At 43.5% G+C, this 23,029-nt stretch overlaps 1 protein-coding gene across 8 annotated transcripts; it reads left to right on the forward strand.

Annotated features, from left to right (window-relative positions):
- The first annotated feature begins 1,966 nt into the window (after window positions 1-1,966).
- On the forward strand, window positions 1,967-22,223 carry LOC112262011 (NLR family CARD domain-containing protein 3-like). Of its 8 annotated transcripts, none has more exons than XM_042316205.1 (12): window positions 1,967-2,612; window positions 2,978-3,148; window positions 4,237-4,290; window positions 7,076-7,314; window positions 7,494-9,294; window positions 12,201-12,374; window positions 12,785-12,958; window positions 13,246-13,416; window positions 17,893-18,063; window positions 19,513-19,686; window positions 20,476-20,522; window positions 21,163-22,223. In XM_042316205.1, exons 3-12 carry the CDS (start codon window positions 4,253-4,255, stop codon window positions 21,744-21,746), a joined length of 3,573 nt encoding a protein of 1,190 aa, XP_042172139.1. In that variant the 5' UTR covers window positions 1,967-2,612; window positions 2,978-3,148; window positions 4,237-4,252; the 3' UTR covers window positions 21,747-22,223. The 8 variants fall into 8 exon arrangements, with proteins under 8 accessions (XP_042172139.1, XP_042172143.1, XP_042172138.1 ...); XM_042316209.1 differs by having other exon boundaries at window positions 7,166-7,314; XM_042316204.1 differs by lacking the exon at window positions 2,978-3,148.
- Window positions 22,224-23,029: the final 806 nt, after the last annotated feature.

Genomic DNA, 23,029 nt, shown 5'->3' on the forward strand with positions numbered 1-23,029 from the left:
TAACCCGGACGACGCTGGGCCAAACCCTCCCCTAAACCCGGACGACGCTGGGCCAACCCTCTCCCTAACCCGGACGACGCTGAGCCAAACTCTCCCCTAACCCGGACGACGCTGGGCCAAACCCTCCCCTAACCCGGACGACGCTGGGCCAAACCCTCCCTAACCCAGAAGACGCTGGGCCAATTGTGCGCCGCCTCATGGGTTAAATGTTAAATCCGTGTCAATCCAAATGCCCAGATATTTATAGGCAAGAACCTGATCGATAGGAGAACCATTCAATACCTGGAGGGATAATACCTGGAGGGATACTACCTGGAGGGATACTACCTGGAGGGTTAATACCTGGAGGGATAATACCTGGAGGGATACTACCTGGAGGGATACTACCTGGAGGGATACTACCTGGAGGGATACTACCTGGAGGGATACTACCTGGAGGGTTAATACCATGAGGGATAATACCTGGAGGGTTAATACCTGGAGGGATAATACCTGGAGGATACTACCTGGAGGATACTACCTGGAGGGTTAATACCTGGAGGGTTAATACCTGGAGGGATACTACCTGGAGGGTTAAATGTTAAACCTGTCAATCCAAATGGGATATTTATAGGGATAGAACCTGGAGGGATTCAATACCTGGAGGGATAATACCTGGAGGGATAATACCTGGAGGGATAATACCTGGAGGGATAATACCTGGAGGGATAATACCTGGAGGGATAATACCTGGAGGGATAATACCTGGAGGGATAATACCTGGAGGGATACTACCTGGAGGGATAATACCTGGAGGACAATACCTGGAGGGTTAATACCTGGAGGATAATACCTGGAGGGATACTACCTGGAGGGACAAATACCTGGAGGGATAATACCTGGAGGGATAATACCTGGAGGGATAATACCTGGAGGGATAATACCTGGAGGGATAATACCTGGAGGGATAATACCTGGAGGGATAATACCTGGAGGGATAATACCTGGAGGGATAATACCTGGAGGGATAATACCTGGAGGGATAATACCTGGAGGGATAATACCTGGAGGGTTAATACCTGGAGGGATAATACCTGGAGGGATAATACCTGGAGGGATAATACCTGGAGGGACAATACCTGGAGGGATAATACCTGGAGGGTTAATACCTGGAGGGACCTAATACCTGGAGGGATAATACCTGGAGGGATAATACCTGGACCTGGAGGGATAATACCTGGAGGGATAATACCTGGAGGGATAATACCTGGAGGGATAATACCTGGAGGGATAATACCTGGAGGGTAATACCTGGATAATACCTGGAGGGACAATACCTGGAGGGATAATACCTGGAGGGATAATACCTGGAGGGGTAATACCTGGAGGACAATACCTGGAGGGTAATACCTGGAGGGATAATACCTGGAGGGACAATACCTGGAGGGGTAATACCTGGAGGGGTAATACCTGGAGGGTTAATACCTGGAGGGATAATACCTGGAGGGGTAATACCTGGAGGGGTAATACCTGGAGGGACAATACCTGGAGGGAGTCACAACATTAACCAGTCAGAATGTAATATCTATTGTCTAGTCCCAACATTAACCAATCAGAATGTAATATCTATTGTCTAGTCCCAACATTAACCAATCAGAATGTAATATCTATTGTCTAGTCCCAACATTAACCAATCAGAATGTAATATCTATTGTCTAGTCCCAACATTAACCAATCAGAATGTAATATCTATTGTCTAGTCCCAACATTAACCAATCAGAATGTAATATCTATTGTCTAGTCCCAACATTAACCAATCAGAATGTAATATGTATTGCTCTAGTCCCAACATTAGTCCCAACGTTAACAGAGAATGTAATATCTATTGTCTAGTCCCAACATTAACCAGTCAGAATGTAATATCTATTGTCTAGTCCCAACATTAACCAATCAGAATGTAATATCATTAACCAATCAGAATGTCTAGTCCCAACATTAACCAATCAGAATGTCATATCTATTGTCTAGTCCCAACATTAACCAGTCAGAATGTAATATGTATTGTCTAGTCCCAACATTAACCAATCAGAATGTAATATGTATTGTCTAGTCCCAACATTAACCAATCAGAATGTCATATGTATTGTCTAGTCCCAACATTAACCAATCAGAATGTAATATGTATTGTCTAGTCCCAACATTAACCAATCAGAATGTAATATGTATTGTCTAGTCCCAACATTAACCAATCAGAATGTAATATGTATTGTCTAGTCAGATTTATTAACAAGAACATGAGTGTTCATATGATTCTTAGAATTTCTTTACTTTGTTACATTAGCTGGAATGCTCAGTGGTCGTTGGGTATATACTGTACTTTACAATTAGAGATATGTTGAAACTGTATCCATCCTTAATTATAAACTATTTCATAGTGCACCATGGCTTTTTCTGCCCACAGGTTAAACACCTGTTAGGTTTATGCTATACTATGGTGTTGAGTCACTGGACTTTGACCAGATATGATTGCATTCAAAGATCGACTGTATCTAGAACATAGATACTGAGCACTCGTCATCGGGAAGGACATATCTCATTGACTTGACATATTCTGGTTGTGAATTCAAGCTAAGGTAAGAATTCTGCCAGGGTTATTGTAAAATGTGTACGGAAATTAAATGTATGGTTTTATTTTAGTAAAGTGAATGACAACCACTCAGACCTAACAGTCTATTTCACCTGGGACAGGTACAGTTCAGTCATACAAAATGGCAGTAATCGCTCATGGACGAGTCAAATTCAAAAACATATTGTTCATATATTTCTACATCATTGTTATTTTACAATTTGTTAATCTCTATATATTTTCGTTTTTAAAAAATGACAATAAGCTCCTGCTTCGTGTAATTTAGTATGAAACCATTGACCATACTTTTCTTAACATTGTTATTATTAGGCTGATGCTACGTCATTTTATTCCCCTACAATTCCTTAATAGCATAACGTGACCTGTTGGAACAAAGCGACACGATAGAAGGAGATGGATGGTTTAAAGACACCGTGATGAGTTATTATTCGCTCCAGTAAGACCAGAGGGCTATCCTACGAAGCACTAGATCTACTCAGGGGTTTTCTAAAGCTAATTACCTTCACGTTGATTCCAGTTCAGGTTAGTTCAACTCATCCGCACTACAAACGGTGCATATTATTGCTCGTCCGCCTGCGGCTGACCAACTCTAGCAGGCTTGTAAACTACAAACCACAAGGCGGCTACAACTTCCACTCGGTTCAACTCGTTTACATTCCACCCAGAGGAAGTCTTGTGTAGTTTATATCCACTAGGGGGATATTTCTACAACATCTTTCTAGTTGTAGCCAAATGATTTTCTACCATTTCAACATTAGCGAAGATAACAGCACAGTCACATTGGTTAGATAGCAACATGACATTGTTAATAATATTGCGGCAGTGGAAACGCAAGTCAAGCTAGAATAACCAAGAGCAGCTCGGGTTGACTGCAGAGTGCCAGGCTGTAGATGTGGCTGTTTTTCCCCTTCTCGGATTCGAACCGAGGTACGTTACAACAGGTCTTGCTCTTGGTTTACGATATTTCTTTTGATAAAAGACCATACCACAAATGGACCATACTACACGCTTTAGACCGGATATAGAACAGCTGGACCATTACACACGCGTTAGACCGGATATAGAATTCCCAGATTTTGCCCAACCCAGAAACGAGAGAACTCACCCATCCTGCGTTAGAAGTTCAGAACAAGAAAGTGTAGGCTATATAGAAATGACTCTCGTTAAAAACATTTTTTTTTTTTAACAATAAGGATTTATTTCAGCCTAATCGAGGTGTAGATTACATCACGGACGACCGTGTTTGAACTTGAAAAACGGATGCAAGGGATTTATATAAATTCAACTCTGCACATCCAATGACAATTCCGGCGATAGGTATAAAATGTAGAGACGCTTGTTGATTTGACAGCTACAAAGCAGCTACACCTCTGACACCGCCTAAACACCGAGGTTACCGCGGATCCGATTCAACCCTGGCAGGAATGGAGAAGAGGTGATCATTAGAAGTCATGACTACATGTACACGTGATTTAAATCACCAGACTATTTGGATGTGTCTGTTTTAGTAAATGTTTGATTTCTAAGAGAACGTTATGAATAATAGAGAACTATTCTCATTCAATATTGAGCTGTCACTGTGTTAACCACTATGCTGGATCTCTGTTTAGGGGCCAGTGCTCTAAAATGAGTCTCTCGGGGGAACTTGACACGGAAGCTAACAGGTAAGATGAACATTTTACTTCCATATCTGAACTACGAGTAAATGAGACCTCATGTTTGATACTGTGTGACTACAAACATCCCTGGGCCAAAATCACTGGCACCACCACTCCTACTGCTACTACTACAACAACCACTACTACTACAACCGCTACTACTACAACCACCACTACTACTGCTACTACTACAACGACCACTACTACTACTACTACTGCTACTACTACAACCGCTACTACTACAACCACTACTACTGCTACTACTACTACAACCACTACTACTGCTACTACTACTACAACCACTACTACTGCTACTGATACTACTACAACAACCACTACCACTACTACTACTGCTACTACTACAACCACTACTACTGCTACTACTACAACCGCTACTACTACAACCACTACTACTGCTACTACTACAACCGCTACTACTACAACCACTACTACTGCTACTACTACTACAACCACTACTACTACAACCGCTACTACTACAACCACTACTACTGCTACTACTACAAAAACCACCACTACTACTACAACCGCTACTACTGCTACTACTACTACTACAACCGCTACTACTACAACCACTACTACTACAACCGCTACTACTACAACCACTACTACTGCTACTACTACAACCGCTACTACTACAACCACTACTACTACTACTACAACCACTATTACTACTACTACAACCACTATTACTACTACTACAACCACTATTACTACTACTACAACCACTACTACTACTACTACAACCACTACAACTACTACTACTACTACTACAACCACTATTACTACTACTACTACAACCACTATTACTACTACTACTACAACCACTATTACTACTACTACTACAACCACTATTACTACTACTACTACAACCACTATTACTACTACTACAACCACTATTACTACTACTACAACCACTACTACTACTACTACAACCACTACTACCACTACTACTACTACTACTACAACCACTACTACTACTACTACTACAACCACTACTACCACTACTACTACCACTATTACTACTACTACAACCACTATTACTACTACTACAACCACTATTACTACTACTACAACCACTACTACTACTACTACAACCACTACTACTAAATGTTTACTTGCCAGCTTCCTCTCAACTGTGATCAATAATACTAATAATATTGGAACAATAAGTCAGTAAGGAGCTAAAAACAAGGCACAAACACTGTGGACAAATAGACAGTCAAACACTGTGGACAAATAGACAGTCAAACACTGTGTCGACAAATAGACAGTCAAACACTGTGGACAAATAGACAGTCAAACACTGTGGACAAGTAGACAGTCAAACGCTGTGGACAAGTAGACAGTCAAACACTGTGGACTTTAGACAGTCAAACACTGTGGACAAATAGACAGTCAAACACTGTGGACAAATAGACAGTCAAACACTGTGGACAAATAGACAGTCAAACACTGGACAAACAGACAGTCAAACACTGTGTGACAAATAGACAGTCAAACACTGTGACAAATAGACAGTCAAACAGCCTCCTGAGGTTGACAGTCAGGCAACACTGCGCCTTCCTCACAACACTGTGTGACAGACAGTCAAACACTGTGATCGACAAATAAACTACTACAAACACTACTACTACTACTACAGTCAAACACTACTGGACAACTACTACAGTCAAACACTACTACTAACTAGACAGCTACTAACCACTATTACTACTACTACAACCACTACAAACACCACTACTACTACTACTACTACTACAACCACTATTACTACTACACAACACTATTACTACTACTACAAACTACTACTACTACTACAACACTACTACTAAATGTTTACTTGACAGCTTCTCTCACTGTGATCAATAATACTAATCAAACAATGTCGACAAAAACAGTCAAACACTGTGGACAAATAGACAGTCAAACACTGTGGACAAATAGACAGTCAAACACTGTGGACAAATAGACAGTCAAACACTGTGGACAAATAGACAGTCAAACACTGTGGACAAATAGACAGTCAAACACTGTGGACAAATAGACAGTCAAACACTGTGGACAAATAGACAGTCAAACACTGTGGACAAATAGACAGTCAAACACTGTGGACAAATAGACAGTCAAACACTGTGGACAAATAGACAGTCAAACACTGTGGACAAATAGACAGTCAAACACTGTGTCGACAAATAGACAGTCAAACACTGTGGACAAATAAGACAGTCAAACACAACAAATAGACAGTCAAACACAACAAGTAGACAGTCAAACACTGTGTCGACAAATAGACGGTCAAACACTGTGGACAAATAGACAGTCAAACACTGTGGACAAATAGACAGTCAAACACAACAAATAGACAGTCAAACACTGTGGACAAATAGACAGTTAAATAATAATAAAGCACGAAGATGTGTAGAATGATATACAGAGTACTATGAAATACACTATGTAGAATGATATACAGAGTACTATGAAATACACTATGTAGAATGATATACAGAGTACTATGAAATACACTATGTAGAATGATATACAGAGTACTATGAAATACACTATGTAGAATGCACTGTGCCGGCTATGTTCAGGTAGTAAAGTGAATAGTCTGAGCAGAGAGAGAGAAGTACGAATAACACAGCAGTGGTCTGTGTGTGTGTGTACGTACGTGGAGTTATGTCCTATATTTTCTCTGTTTCTGCACAAGTAGCAGTATTAACATCTGTGTGTGTGTGTGTGTGTGTGTGTGTGTGTGTGTGTGTGTGTGTAGTGGATGGTCTCCTCTGTCAGAGGATCAGTCTAGGTGTGCAGTGTGTGAGCAGGTGCTGACAGATCCAGTCTCTATCACCTGTGGACACAGGTTCTGCAGACAGTGCATCACCAGACACTGGGAGCAGCCTGCTCCGTCAGGACACTATGGCTGTCCTCGGTGTAGAAAGAGATCCAGGACACGTCCAGTTCTACTGCAACGGGCTGAACCCAACGATGAAGGGAGAGGCTCTGAAAACAGTAAGACATTTGCTCATTAAGCTCATGTTTCATTGGACCAAACCATGTACACTGACTGGACAAAATATTGGGCTTTTACAAGGTGTAGAAAGCGTTCCACAGGGATGCTGGTCCATGTTGACTCCAATGCTTCCCACAGTTGTGTGAAGTTGGCTGGATGTTGCTGTCTTCTCTTTCAGTGGATGTCAGCCTGCAGAGAGCTATAGTAAACCATAAAGACAGTCTGAAGAGGAGGTATGAATGTGTGACAGAAGGCCTGGGAAAAGCAGGGAGTCAAACCCCCCTCATCAGGATTTACACAGAGCTGTACATCACAGAGGGAGAGAGTGAAGGGGTTAACGATGAACATGAGATGTGGCACCTAGAGACGGCATGCAGGACACCGACCTCACGCGACACAGCAATCCACTGCAATGACCTCTTTAAACCCTTAGCTGGCCAGGAGAGAAGCATCAGAACTGTGCTGACCAAGGGCATCGCTGGCATCGGAAAAACAGTCTCTGTGCAGACGTTCATCCTCGACTGGGCTGAAGGGAAGGCAAACCAAGATGTGGAGATCATATTTGTGCTTCCGTTCCGGGAGCTGAACTTGATCAAAGATCTCCAGTCCAGTCTTCTGAGACTTCTCCATGACTTCCACCCAGAACTAGATATAGTCAATGCAGAGAAACTCGCTGCCTGTAAAGCGATGTTCATCTTTGATGGTTTGGATGAAAGCAGAATTCCATTGGATTTTCAGTGCAACAAAATGATGTCTGATGTCACACAGACATCGTCTGTAGATGTTCTGCTGACAAACCTCATCAAGGGGAATCTGCTTCCCTCGGCTCTCCTCTGGATAACCTCCCGACCAGCAGCAACCAATCAGATCCCCTCTGAGTGTGTCGACCAGGTGACAGAGGTACGAGGGTTCAATGACCAACAGAAGGAGGAGTACTTCAGGAAAAGATTCCGTGATGATGAGGACCTGGCCAACAGAATCATCTCCCACATTAAGACATCAAGGAGCCTCCACGTCATGTGTCACATGCCAGCTTTCTGTTGGATTTCTGCAACCGTCCTTGAACACATGTCGAGGTCAGACGAGAGACGAGAGATGCCCAAGACTCTGACTGAGACGTTCACACACTTCGTGCTCATTCACACCAGCCCGAAGAACCAGAAGTGTCATGGAAAAGACGAAATGGATCAACAGGAGCTCCTGGAGTCTGATAAGGAAGTTCTCCTGAAGCTGGGGAAGCTGGCGTTTGAACGTCTGGAGAAGGGTAATCTGATGTTCTATGAAGAAGACCTGAAAGAGTGTGGCATTGATGTCAAAGAAGCCTCGGTGTACTCGGGCGTGTGCACACAATTCTTTAAAGAGGAGTCTGTGTTGTTTCAGAGAGTGGTCTACTGCTTTGTTCATCTGAGCGTTCAGGAGTTTCTCTCTGCTGTCTACATGTACCATTGTTACACAACCAAGAACATGGATGAACTGAAGCCTTTCCTCCAGGCGACTAGAGTCACGTCTGAAGAGATAACCGTACATGAGCTGCTGAAGAGTACTGCGAATAAAGCCTTGGAGAGTAAGACTGGACATCTGGACCTTGTCGTCCGCTTCCTTCATGGCATGTCACTGGCAGCCAATCAGAAACTCCTACGAGGTCTGGTGACACAGACAGAAAGCAGTCCAGAGAGTGCCAAGAAAACGATCCGATCCCTGAAGATGATGCAGAATGCCAACATGTCCCCCGAGAGGTGCATCAATCTCTTCCACTGTCTGATAGAGATGAAAACCCATTCAGTACAGCAGGAAATCGAAAAATACATGAGGTCAGAGAAAAGATCCAAAAACCTGCCACTTACGTACTGCTCAGCGTTGGCCTACATGCTGCAGATATCAGACGAGCTTCTGGAGGTGTTTGACCTGAAGAAATACAAGACCTCGCAGGAGGGGCGTAGGAGACTGCTCCCAGCTGTGAGAGTCTGCAGGAAGGCTCTGTAAGTATTCTGGGAAATATCACTCACATCACACTATACTGGTAAGTCTAGCAGTATTTTTCACTGGCTGACTAGATTTTCTATTCAAATAATAAACAAAAGCTTCTTTAAAAAAAAAAAAATAGAAATTGATCATAAAAAGTATTGAGTTGTGTATTCATGGTGCACACCTGTACTTATGACAGGTGATTATGTACATGTAACTGTAGATACTCAAATATAGCTGGGTCCCTGTCTAGAAAGGAGACATGTAACTGTAGATACTCAGATATAGCTGGGTCCCTGTCTAGAAAGGAGACATGTAACTGTAGATACTCAGATATAGCTGGGTCCCTGTCTAGAAAGGAGACATGTAACTGTAGATACTCAGATATAGCTGGGTCCCTGTCTAGAAAGGAGACATGTAACTGTAGATACTCAGATATAGCTGGGTCCCTGTCTAGAAAGGAGACATGTAACTGTAGATACTCAGATATAGCTGGGTCCCTGTCTAGAAAGGAGACATGTAACTGTAGATACTCAGATATATGTAACTGGGTCCCTGTCTAGAAAGGAGACATGTAACTGTAGATACTCAGATATAGCTGGGTCCCTGTCTAGAAAGGAGACATGTAACTGTAGATACTCAGATATAGCTGGGTCCCTGTCTAGAAAGGAGACATGTAACTGTAGATACTCAGATATAGCTGGGTCCCTGTCTAGAAAGGAGACATGTAACTGTAGATACTCAGATATAGCTGGGTCCCTGTCTAGAAAGGAGACATGTAACTGTAGATACTCAGATATAGCTGGGTCCCTGTCTAGAAAGGAGACATGTAACTGTAGATACTCAGATATAGCTGGGTCCCTGTCTAGAAAGGAGACATGTAACTGTAGATACTCAGATATAGCTGGGTCCCTGTCTAGAAAGGAGACATGTAACTGTAGATACTCAGATATAGCTGGGTCCCTGTCTAGAAAGGAGACATGTAACTGTAGATACTCAGATATAGCTGGGTCCCTGTCTAGAAAGGAGACATGTAACTGTAGATACTCAGATATAGCTGGGTCCCCCTGTCTAGAAAGGAGACATGTAACTGTAGATACTCAGATATAGCTAGAAAGGAGGGTCCCTGTCTAGAAAGGAGACATGTAACTGTAGATACTCAGATATAGCTGGGTCCCTGTCTAGAAAGGAGACATGTAACTGTAGATACTCAGATATAGCTGGGTCCCTGTCTAGAAAGGAGACATGTAACTGTAGATACTCAGATAGCTGGGTCCCTGTCAGACATGTAATAGCTGGGTCCCTGTCTAGAAAGGAGACATGTAACTGTAGATACTGATATAGCTGGGTCCCTGTCTAGAAAGGAGACATGTAACTGTAGATACTCAGATATAGCTGGGTCCCTGTCTAGAAAGGAGACATGTAACTGTAGAAAGGAGACAGATACTCAGATATAGCTGGGTCCCTGTCTAGAAAGGAGACATGTAACTGTAGATACTCAGATATAGCTGGGTCCCTGTCTAGAAAGGAGACATGTAACTGTAGATACTCAGATATAGCTGGGTCCCTGTCTAGAAAGGAGACATGTAACTGTAGATACTCAGATATAGCTGGGTCCCTGTCTAGAAAGGAGACATGTAACTGTAGATACTCAGATATAGCTGGGTCCCTGTCTAGAAAGGAGATGTAACATGTAACTGTAGATACTCAGATATAGCTGGGTCCCTGTCTAGAAAGGAGACATGTAACTGTAGATACTCAGATATAGCTGGGTCCCTGTCTAGAAAGGAGACATGTAACTGTAGATACTCAGATATAGCTGGGTCCCTGTCTAGAAAGGAGACATGTAATACTCAAATATAGCTGGGTCCCTGTCTAGAAAGGAGACATGTCTGATAAGGACAAATATAGCTGGGTCTAGAAAGGAGACATGTCTACAGGACAAAATAGCTGGGTCCCTGTCTAGAAAGGAGACATGTCTGATAAGGACAAATATAGCTGGGTCCCTGTCTAGAAAGGAGACATGTCTGATAAGGACAAATATAGCTGGGTCCCTAGAAAGGAGACATGTCTGATACAGGACAAATATAGCTGGGTCCCTGTCTAGAAAGGAGACATGTCTGATAAGGACAAATATAGCTGGGTCCCTGTCTAGAAAGGAGACATGTCTGATACAGGACAAATATAGCTGGGTCCCTGTCTAGAAAGGAGACATGTCTGATAAGGACAAATATAGCTGGGTCCCTGTCTAGAAAGGAGACATGTCTGATACAGGACAAATATAGCTGGGTCCCTGTCTAGAAAGGAGACATGTCTGATAAGGACAAATATAGCTGGGTCCCTGTCTAGAAAGGAGACATGTCTGATACAGGACAAATATAGCTGGGTCCCTGTCTAGAAAGGAGACATGTCTGATACAGGACAAATATAGCTGGGTCCCTGGACACGTCTGATAAGGACAAATATAGCTGGGTCCCTGTCTAGAATGGAGACATGTCTGATACAGGACAAATATAGCTGGGTCCCTGGACACGTCTGATAAGGACAAATATAGCTGGGTCCCTGTCCAGAAAGGAGACACGTCTGATAGAGGACAAATATAGCTGGGTCCCTGGACACGTCTGATAAGGACAAATATAGCTGGGTCCCTGTCCAGAAAGGGGGACGCGCCTGACAGAGGACGCGCCTGACAGAGGACGTGCCTGATACAGGACCAGCCATAGTATAATTAAGAACTGGTGCCAACTGTTTGACAACTGACAAACCTTAAAGGGCCGGCGCACAATTTTACTATAGCGCCATACTGGTATTATCAACTTCACTATGACATTCAAAAGTAACACAGGTTTACACTAGCAGGGAAAGCTAAACTTACACTAACATTAATACAACCTCTCATGGATCCACTCTGTATCTGCAGACTTGCTGACTGTCAACTCATAGAAGCATCGTGTGACCTGTTGGTCTCTGCTCTCAGCTCAAACCCCTCACACCTGAGAGAGCTGGACATGAGTAACAATGACCTGGAGGATTCAGGAGTGAAGCTACTCTCTGCTGGACTGGGGAATCCCCAATGTAAACTGGAGACTCTGAAGTCAGTACCCCACTTCTTGTTCAATAAGTGATCCACAGTTTGAGAAAACTGTTTTATAAGATGTAGAATGGTATCTAAATAAATGTTCCATCTTTATCAGTGATGAGAGGATATGGGTGTCTCATGTTTGAACGGGGGGGGGGGCGTCTAAAATGGGTCTCTAACAGCTGTACTGTACATGATTGGACATTTTTGTTCAAGTAAAAGGTAGAGGACAAAAACAGCCAATTTTGATTGATTTCATATGGAATGACCCTGCAGGCTATATTGATTGATTTCATATGGAATGACCCTGCAGGCTATATTGATTGATTTCATATGGAATGACCCTGCAGGCTATATTGATTGATTTCATATGGAATGACCCTGCAGGCTATATTGATTGATTTTCATATGGAATGACCCTGCAGGCTATCAGGCTGTGGAGTTACAGAAGAAGGCTGTGCTGCCCTGGTCTCAGCTCTGAGGTCAAACCCCAACCACCTGAGAGAGCTGGACCTGAGTGACAATCATCTCGGAGACTCAATAGTGCAACATGTCTCTCCTAGATTAGAAGATTCAATCTGGAGACTGGAGATCCTAAAGTCAGTAATACGGTTGGATTGTTTGTTTTGAGTAATCCAACAGGTTTTATCTTCAGAGTTTGTCATTTACCATCAACTGCTGTGAAACTCAGAGGAAACCTCATGTATTGCCTCTGTATCTGCAGTCTCTCTGGCTGTAAACTCAGAGGAAACCTCATGTATTGCCTCTGTATCTGCAGTCTCTCTGGCTGTAAACTCAGAGGAAACCTCATGTATTGCCTCTGTATCTGCAGTCTCTCTGGCTGTAAACTCAGAGGAAACCTCATGTATTGCCTCTGTATCTGCAGTCTCTCTGGCTGTCAACTCACAGAAGCATCTTGTGAAGTGTTGGCCTCAGCTCTCAGTTCCTCCTCACACCTGAGAGAGCTGGATCTGAGTAACAATGACCTGCTGGATTCAGGAGTGAAGCTGCTCTTTGCTGGACGGGGGGATTCACCATGTAAACTGGAGACTCTGAGGTCAGTTCTCCTGTATTTAGGTGATAACAGTTCACCACATCTGTTAATAAACAAACTCAGCATTAAACTCAATATATCCAACACCTCACTGTCTCTTGACTGACACTTATACAGCTGGTCCTTTTTAAACTTTGACATTTTTTGACAAATATTGTAATTGTTGTTCAATCTAGTTTGTCAATACGTGAGTCCAATAACTATGAATAGTTTTAACTTTATAAAGGCATGTTGATTTGTTGACTTGACGTGTCTTCACATTTACAAGCAACATACGAGGCAGCAAAGCAGCTAAGTGAGGATCCTTAGAAATCACATTTAAAAACAGGTTCCCACGGGCCTCATTAGCATATGACAGGGTAGGACCAAACTGTTTCTGCACATGACCCCAAATGGACACTAGAAAATGCAGTGTACCTCACTTGAAAACTATGATATTCCCTAGGTAACACTGCAGTCATATTCCCTAGGTAACACTGCAGTCATATTCCCTAGGTAACACTGCAGTCATATTCCCTAGGTAACACTGCATTCATATTCCCTAGGTAACACTGCATTCATATTCCCTAGGTAACACTGCATTCATATTCCCTAGGTAACACTGCATTCATATTCCCTAGGTAACACTGCATTCATATTCCCTAGGTAACACTGCATTCATATTCCCTAGGTAACACTGCATTCATATTCCCTAGGCAACACTGCATTCATATTCCCTAGGCAACACTGCATTCATATTCCCTAGGCAACACTGCATTCATATTCCCTAGGCAACACTGCATTCATATTCCCTAGGCAACACTGCATTCATATTCCCTAGGCAACACTGCATTCATATTCCCTAGGCAACACTGCATTCATACACTGCATTCATATTCCCTAGGCAACACTGCAGCCATATTCCCTAGGCAACACTGCAGCCATATTCCCTAGGCAACACTGCATTCATATTCCCTAGGCAACACTGCATTCATATTCCCTAGGCAACACTGCATTCATATTCCCTAGGTAACACTGCATTCATATTCCCTAGGCAACACTGCATTCATATTCCTAGGCAACACTGCATTCATATTCCCTAGGCAACACTGCATTCATATTCCCTAGGCAACACTGCATTCATATTCCCTAGGCAACACTGCATTCATATTCCCTAGGCAACACTGCATTCATATTCCCTAGGCAACACTGCATTCATATTCCCTAGGCAACACTGCATTCATATTCCCTAGGCAACACTGCATTCATATTCCCTAGGCAACACTGCATTCATATTCCCTAGGCAACACTGCATTCATATTCCCTAGGCAACACTGCAGCCATATTCCCTAGGCAACACTGCATTCATATTCCCTAGGCAACACTGCAGCCATATTCCCTAGGCAACACTGCAGCCATATTCCCTAGGCAACACTGCAGCCATATTCCCTAGGCAACACTGCATTCATATTCCCTAGGCAACACTGCATTCATATTCCCTAGGCAACACTGCATTCATATTCCCTAGGCAACACTGCATTCATATTCCCTAGGCAACACTGCATTCATATTCCCTAGGCAACACTGCATTCATATTCCCTAGGCAACACTGCATTCATATTCCCTAGGCAACACTGCACTCATATTCCCTAGGCAACACTGCATTCATATTCCCTAGGCAACACTGCATTCATATTCCCTAGGCAACACTGCAGCCATATTCCCTAGGCAACACTGCAGCCATATTCCCTAGGCAACACTGCAGCCATATTCCCTAGGCAACACTGCAGCCATATTCCCTAGGCAACACTGCAGCCATATTCCCTAGGCAACACTGCAGCCATATTCCCTAGGCAACACTGCAGCCATATTCCCTAGGCAACACTGCAGTCATATTCCCTAGGCAACACTGCAGTCATATTCCCTAGGCAACACTGCAGTCATATTCCCTAGGCAACACTGCAGTCATATTCCCTAGGCAACACTGCATTCATATTCCCTAGGCAACACTGCATTCATATTCCCTAGGCAACACTGCATTCATATTCCCTAGGCAACACTGCATTCATATTCCCTAGGCAACACTGCAGCCATATTCCCTAGGCAACACTGCAGCCATATTCCCTAGGCAACACTGCAGCCATATTCCCTAGGCAACACTGCAGCCATATTCCCTAGGCAACACTGCAGTCATATTCCCTAGGCAACACTGCAGTCATATTCCCTAGGCAACACTGCAGCCATATTCCCTAGGCAACACTGCAGTCATATTCCCCATACTGCAGCCATATTCCCTAGGCAACACTGCAGTCATATTCCCTAGGCAACACTGCAGTCATATTCCTAGGCAACACTGCAGTCATATTCCCTAGGCAACACTGCAGTCATATTCCCTAGGCAACACTGCAGTCATATTCCCTAGGCAACACTGCAGTCATATTCCCTAGGCAACACTGCAGCCATATTCCCTAGGCAACACTGCAGTCATATTCCCTAGGCAACACTGCAGTCATATTCCCTAGGCAACACTGCAGCCATATTCCCTAGGCAACACTGCAGTCATATTCCCTAGGCAACACTGCAGTCATATTCCCTAGGCAACACTGCAGTCATATTCCCTAGGCAACACTGCAGTCATATTCCCTAGGCAACACTGCAGCCATATTCCCAGGCAACACTGCAGTCATATTCCCTAGGCAACACTGCAGTCATATTCCCTAGGCAACACTGCAGTCATATTCCCTAGGCAACACTGCAGTCATATTCCCTAGGCAACACTGCAGTCATATTCCCTAGGCAACACTGCAGCCATATTCCCTAGGCAACACATATTGCAGTCATATTCCCTAGGCAACACTGCAGTCATATTCCCTAGGCAACACTGCAGTCATATTCCCTAGGCAACACTGCAGTCATATTCCCTAGGCAACACTGCAGTCATATTCCCTAGGCAACACTGCAGTCATATTCCCTAGGCAACACTGCAGTCATATTCCCTAGGCAACACTGCAGTCATATTCCCTAGGCAACACTGCAGTCATATTCCCTAGGCAACACTGCAGTCATATTCCCTAGGCAACACTGCAACACTGCATTCATATTCCCTAGGCAACACTGCAGTCATATTCCCTAGGCAACACTGCATTCATATTCCCTAGGCAACACTGCAGCCATATTCCCTAGGCAACACTGCAGCCATATTCCCTAGGCAACACTGCAGCCATATTCCCTAGGCAACACTGCAGCCATATTCCCTAGGCAACACTGCAGCCATATTCCCTAGGCAACACTGCAGCCATATTCCCTAGGCAACACTGCAGTCATATTCCCTAGGCAACACTGCAGTCATATTCCTAGGCAACACTGCAGTCATATTCCCTAGGCAACACTGCAGTCATATTCCCTAGGCAACACTGCAGTCATATTCCCTAGGCAACACTGCAGTCATATTCCCTAGGCAACACTGCAGTCATATTCCCTAGGCAACACTGCAGTCATATTCCCTAGGCAACACTGCAGTCATATTCCCTAGGCAACACTGCAGTCATATTCCCTAGGCAACACTGCAGTCATATTCCCTAGGCAACACTGCAGTCATATTCCCTAGGCAACACTGCAGTCATATTCCCTAGGCAACACTGCAGCCATATTCCCTAGGCAACACTGCAGTCATATTCCCTAGGCAACACTGCAGTCATATTCCCTAGGCAACACTGCAGTCATATTCCCTAGGCAACACTGCAGCCATATTCCCTAGGCAACACTGCAGTCATATTCCCTAGGCAACACTGCAGTCATATTCCCTAGGCAACACTGCAGTCATATTCCCTAGGCAACACTGCAGCCATATTCCCTAGGCAACACTGCAGTCATATTCCCTAGGCAACACTGCAGTCATATTCCCTAGGCAACACTGCAGTCATATTCCCTCAAGTTGATGTCCCTGAAGCGATCCCAACACATACAGATGTGCTGTCTTAATTCGACCAGTTTCTCACAGCAAAACAAAAAATCCCTACAGAAACAGGAAATGATGATGAGAATTATTATAATTAATGTTTTTGTGGCGCTTTCTCCTTTTTTCTCCGTTCGGGTAAATCAAGTCTGACGTTTTAAAGTGGAAGTTACAAACTTTAAAAGCCTTTTTAAAACCTTGAATACATTACAAGTTTCCATTTCCTGCCGAGCAGGAACATTCTCTACGACGACGGAGTGATCAGGACATCTGTAGTAACGACATGAGAGACATTCTACAAGTGTAAAAGGCTCGTTTGCCGGTTGAATGACTTTGTTTTGAGTAATCCAACAGGTTTTATCTTCAGAGTTTGTAATTTACCATCAAGTGCTGTGAAACTCAGAGGAAACCTCATGTATTGCCTCTGTATCTGCAGTCTCTCTGGCTGTGAAACTCAGAGGAAACCTCATGTATTGCCTCTGTATCTGCAGTCTCTCTGGCTGTAAACTCAGAGGAAACCTCATGTATTGCCTCTGTATCTGCAGTCTCTCTGGCTGTCAACTCACAGAAGCATCTTGTGAAGTGTTGGCCTCAGCTCTCAGTTCCTCCTCACACCTGAGAGAGCTGGATCTGAGTAACAATGACCTGCTGGATTCAGGAGTGAAGCTGCTCTTTGCTGGACGGGGGGATTCACCATGTAAACTGGAGACTCTGAGGTCAGTTCTCCTGTATTTAGGTGATAACAGTTCACCACATCTGTCAATGAACAAACTCAGATATAAATCTGTGTCTTGACTGACACTTATGATGAAGCTGTTACTTTTTAAACTTTTATTTTTTAATTTCATTTTTACAAGCAACGCTGTGATAATTTCACATCAAATATTGTAATTGTTGTGCCGATCTAGTTTGTCTATATTTGAGTCCAATAACTATGAATGGTGTAGCTTTACGAAGGCACGTTGATTTGTTGACTTGACCTGTCTTCACATTACAAGCAACAAAAGGAGAGCGGTGATTTCCTTGTGATCGCAACATATTAACGATGACATGACAGCGCTGTGATTGGCAGAGAGGTTTTTAGAAACTCTCTTTTGTTATTGGTCCTATTAACCAATTTTCCCGCATGGTGATGTCACAATGGAAAGCCCAAACTCCCGCCCATGCCAACCTGCTGATCAGAAATGTTCAGTTGTACATTGTATTTTCAACCAACCAACTATCAGGAAATAACATGGATCAGGTTTTTTTTCTCCACAGTTTTACACTCTTAGTTTAAATCGGCTGTTGTACGATGTGATATCAAACACCTCTGTTGTACAATATGATCTGAAACACAGGGGGGAAAAACAGAATTGTGACTGCGCTCGGTCTTTAAGTTTAGGTCCTGAAAGCCATGAGGGCATTGTGACACTCACAGATTGAATTCTAGACCCATCTGAAGAGAACGAACATTCAGTTTTAAATATTACACATTTTATCAGGGGACCCCATCCCCCGACCCCAAGTTTGGGAACCACTGGCATATGGCCAATCAGATGCCGTGTTGAAGTTTGGGAACCACTGGCATATGGCCAATCAGATGCCGTGTAGAAGTTTGGGAACCACTGGCATATGGCCAATCAGATGCCGTGTTGAAATTTAGGAACCACTTGCATATGGCCAATCAGGTGCCATATTGAAGTTTAGGAACCACTTGCATATGGCCAATCAGATGCCGTACTGAAGTTTGGGAACCACTGGCATATGGCCAATCAGATGCCGTGTTGAAGTTTGGGAACCACTGGCATATGGCCAATCAGATGCCGTGTTGAAGTTTGGGAACCACTGGCATATGGCCAATCAGATGCCGTGTTGAAGTTTGGGAACCACTGGCATATGGCCAATCAGATGCCGTGTTGAAGTTTGGGAACCACTGGCATATGGCCAATCAGATGCCGTGTTGAAGTTTGGGAACCACTGGCATATGGCCAAACATCAAAACAACATCTGATTGGCCATAGGCCAGTGGTTCCCAATCAGATGCTGTATTGCGGATATAATGCAAATAACACCACAGTAATGATATTATGAATATATATGTACACATGGATACAACAGCCAGTCTATGTTCACCACCATAGAATAGCTGTGTGCTTTTGGAATCATGTTACAACTCTCTGCAGGTTGGCATTCTGTGAAGTCACAGAGGAAGGCTGTGCTTCTCTGGCCTCAGCTCTGAAGTCAAACCCTTCACACCTGAGAGAGCTGGATCTGAGTTACAATCACCTAGGAGACTCAGGAGTCAGACTGCTCTCTGCTGGACTGGAGGATCCACACTGCAGACTGGAGAAACTCAAGTATGTAGAGGGTTTATGACAGTCCATGTTATGTTGAGTGACATAGTGTAAGACATGTTTCTGACCTATCAGGTTAGTTATGTCTTACAGTACATGTAAATTATCATAACTAACCTGATGGGTCAGAAACATGGCTTACTGTACACATAAATTAGCATAACCAACCTGATAGGTCAGAAACATGTCTTACAGTACACATAAATTAGCATAACCAACCTGATAGGTCAGAAACATGTCTTGCAGTACACATAAATTAGCATAACCAACCTGATAGGTCAGAAACATGTCTTACAGTACACATAAATTAGCATAACCAACCTGATAGGTCAGAAACATGTCTTACTGTATATGTAATTATCATGTTTCTGACCTACCAGGTTAGTTATGTATGTGTACTGTAAGACATGATTCTGACCTATCAGGTTAGTTATGATAATTACATGTACTGTAAGACATGTTTCTGACCTATCAGGTTAGTTATGATAATTACATATACTGTAAGACATGTTTCTGACCTATCAGGTTAGTTATGCTAATGTATGTGTACTGTAAGACATGATTCTGACCTATCAGGTTAGTTATGCTAATGTAGGCGTACTGTAAGACATGTTTCTGACCTATCAGGTTAGTTATGCTAATATATGTGTACTGTAAGACATGATTCTGACCTATCAGGTTAGTTATGCTAATTACATGTACTGTAAGCCAAACACACTTACCACGACCTGGACGGTGTGATGTGGTGACCTTGTGTGGACGTTGACTGTCTGTTCTTCTTACCCCCTACAGTGTGGAACATGGAGGACAGTACACAATAAAACACGGGCTTAGAAAATGTGAGTGTTGACTGCTGTGAAGAAAAAAATCCTGTTAGTCTTATTTCAAGTTGACTCGAAGAAAGATCGTTTTTCAGAGCGTGTGTGTGTGTGTGTGTGTGTGGACTAACAGGACCTCGCTCTGTTGGGATTATTGTTTCAGAAACATCATTCTGATGGGGCTCTTTTAACACTAGAAACATCATTCTGATGGGGCTCTTTAACACCTAGAAACATTATCATTCTGATGGGGCTCTTTAATACCTAGAAACATTATCATTCTGATGGGGCTCTTTAATACCTAGAAACATTATCATTCTGATGGGGCTCTTTAATACCTAGAAACATTATCATTCTGATGGGGCTCTTTAATACCTAGAAACATTATCATTCTGATGGGGCTCTTTAATACCTAGAAACATTATCATTCTGATGGGGCTCTTTAATACCTATAAACATTATCATTCTGATGGGGCTCTTTAATACCTATAAACATTATCATTCTGATGGGGCTCTTTAATACCTATAAACATTATCATTCTGATGGGGCTCTTTAACACCTAGAAACATTATCATTCTGATGGGGCTCTTTAACACCTAGAAACATTATCATTGTGATATGATGATGATTTGTAATTTGTGTCCTGGTCTCCCCCATCAGATGGCTGTGTGCTCTCACTGGACCCGAACACAGCAAACAGAAACCTCTCTCTGTCTGAGGAGAACAGAACGGTGACATGGAGGACCGAGGAGCAGCCGTATCCTGATCACCCGGAGAGATTTCAGGATTTCGACCAGGTGCTGTGTACAGAGGGTCTGTCAGGGCGCTGTTACTGGGAGGTAGAGTGGAGTGGGAGAGGAGCTCATATCGGTGTGACATATAAAGGAATCAATAGGTCAGGAAGGGGTGATGACAGTGGGCTTGGACCTAGTGACAAAGCCTGGTGTCTGGTCTGTTGTGGTGACCATTACATGGCCTGGATCAATAGTAAGCTCACTACCATACCTTCCCCCTCCTCCTCCCCCCCGTCCAACAGAGTAGGACTGTATCTGGACTGGCCAGCCGGCACTATGTCTTTCTACAAGGTCTGTTCTGATACACTGACTCACCTGCACACATTCTACACCACATTTACAGAGCCCCTCTACCCAGGGCTGTTTGTTTGGTGTCACTCCTCAGTGTCCCTGTGTCAGATGGTGGCCCCTGTGTCAGGTGGTGGCCCCTGTGTCAAAAACACAACGTGATGTTTCCCTCTAATCACGGTCCTGTTCGGTAGTAGGAGACGCCGTGTATCAAAGCACCCGGGCCTTATTGCTTAATTAGAAAACGGCTCCCTGGGAAATCTGCGATTTGACTGGTTTAAATGGTGTGTTAAGTCATTGATAATTCCCCTATTTCCACTCATCATTTAGATGTAGTATCAGTTGTAAAATAGATAGTTAGTATTGATTCTAGATGGTCATATTGGCCATTCAATCCTGTCTTGACCATATTACCACAAACCCCCTAAAGGTGCCTTATTGCTATTATAAACGGGTTACTAATGTAATTAGAGCTGTAAAAATACATGTTTTTGTCATACCTGTGCTATACGGTCTGATAAATCACGGTTGTCAGCCAATCAGCATTCAGGGCTCCAACCACCCAGTTTATAATGTCTGATATATCATGGCTGTCAGCCAATCAGCATTCAGGGCTCCAACCACCCAGTTTATAATGTCTGATATATCACGGCTGTCAGCCAATCAGCATTCAGGGCTCCAACCACCCAGTTTATAATGTCTGATATATCACGGCTGTCAGCCAATCAGCATTCAGGGCTCCAACCACCCAGTTTATAATGTCTGATATATCACGGCTGTCAGCCAATCAGCATTCAGGGCTACAACCACCCAGTTTATAATGTCTGATATATCACGGCTGTCAGCCAATCAAAATGACACGTCACAGATTTGACCTGTGTGAAATGAAGACGATGGAATAAAGAGTTTGAATTGTTTAAATGGTATTTGAATAAATGCAATAAAACTGAAGTTTGGCCAAAGTTTCTTCACTTTTGTTCCTGTAATGAAAAATTAAATGTAGATATAATAATATCCCAGGTTGTTTATGGAATAACCTTTTACACAAAGGTATAATGTTAGATGGGGAGGCAGGTAGCCTGGTGGTTAGAGGCAGCGTAGCCTGGTGGTTAGAGGCAGGGTAGCCTGGTGGTTAGAGGCAGGGTAGCCTAGTGGTTAGAGGCAGGTAGCCTAGTGGTTAGAGGCAGTGGTTAGAGGCAGGGTAGCCTGGTGGTTAGAGGCAGGATAGCCTAGTGGTTAGAGGCAGGGTAGCCTAGTGGTTAAAGGCAGGGTAGCCTAGTGGTTAGAGGCAGCGTAGCCTAGTGGTTAGAGGCAGGTAGCCTAGTGGTTAGAGGAGGGTAGCCTGGTGGTTAGAGGCAGGGTAGCCTGGTGGTTAGAGGCAGGGTAGCCTAGTGGTTAGAGGCAGGGTAGCCTAGTGGTTAGAGGCAGGGTAGCCTAGTGGTCAG

Source organism: Oncorhynchus tshawytscha, unplaced genomic scaffold (assembly GCF_018296145.1).
Source record: "Oncorhynchus tshawytscha isolate Ot180627B unplaced genomic scaffold, Otsh_v2.0 Un_scaffold_1874_pilon_pilon, whole genome shotgun sequence".
In the NCBI taxonomy this organism is placed as follows: domain Eukaryota; kingdom Metazoa; phylum Chordata; class Actinopteri; order Salmoniformes; family Salmonidae; genus Oncorhynchus; species Oncorhynchus tshawytscha.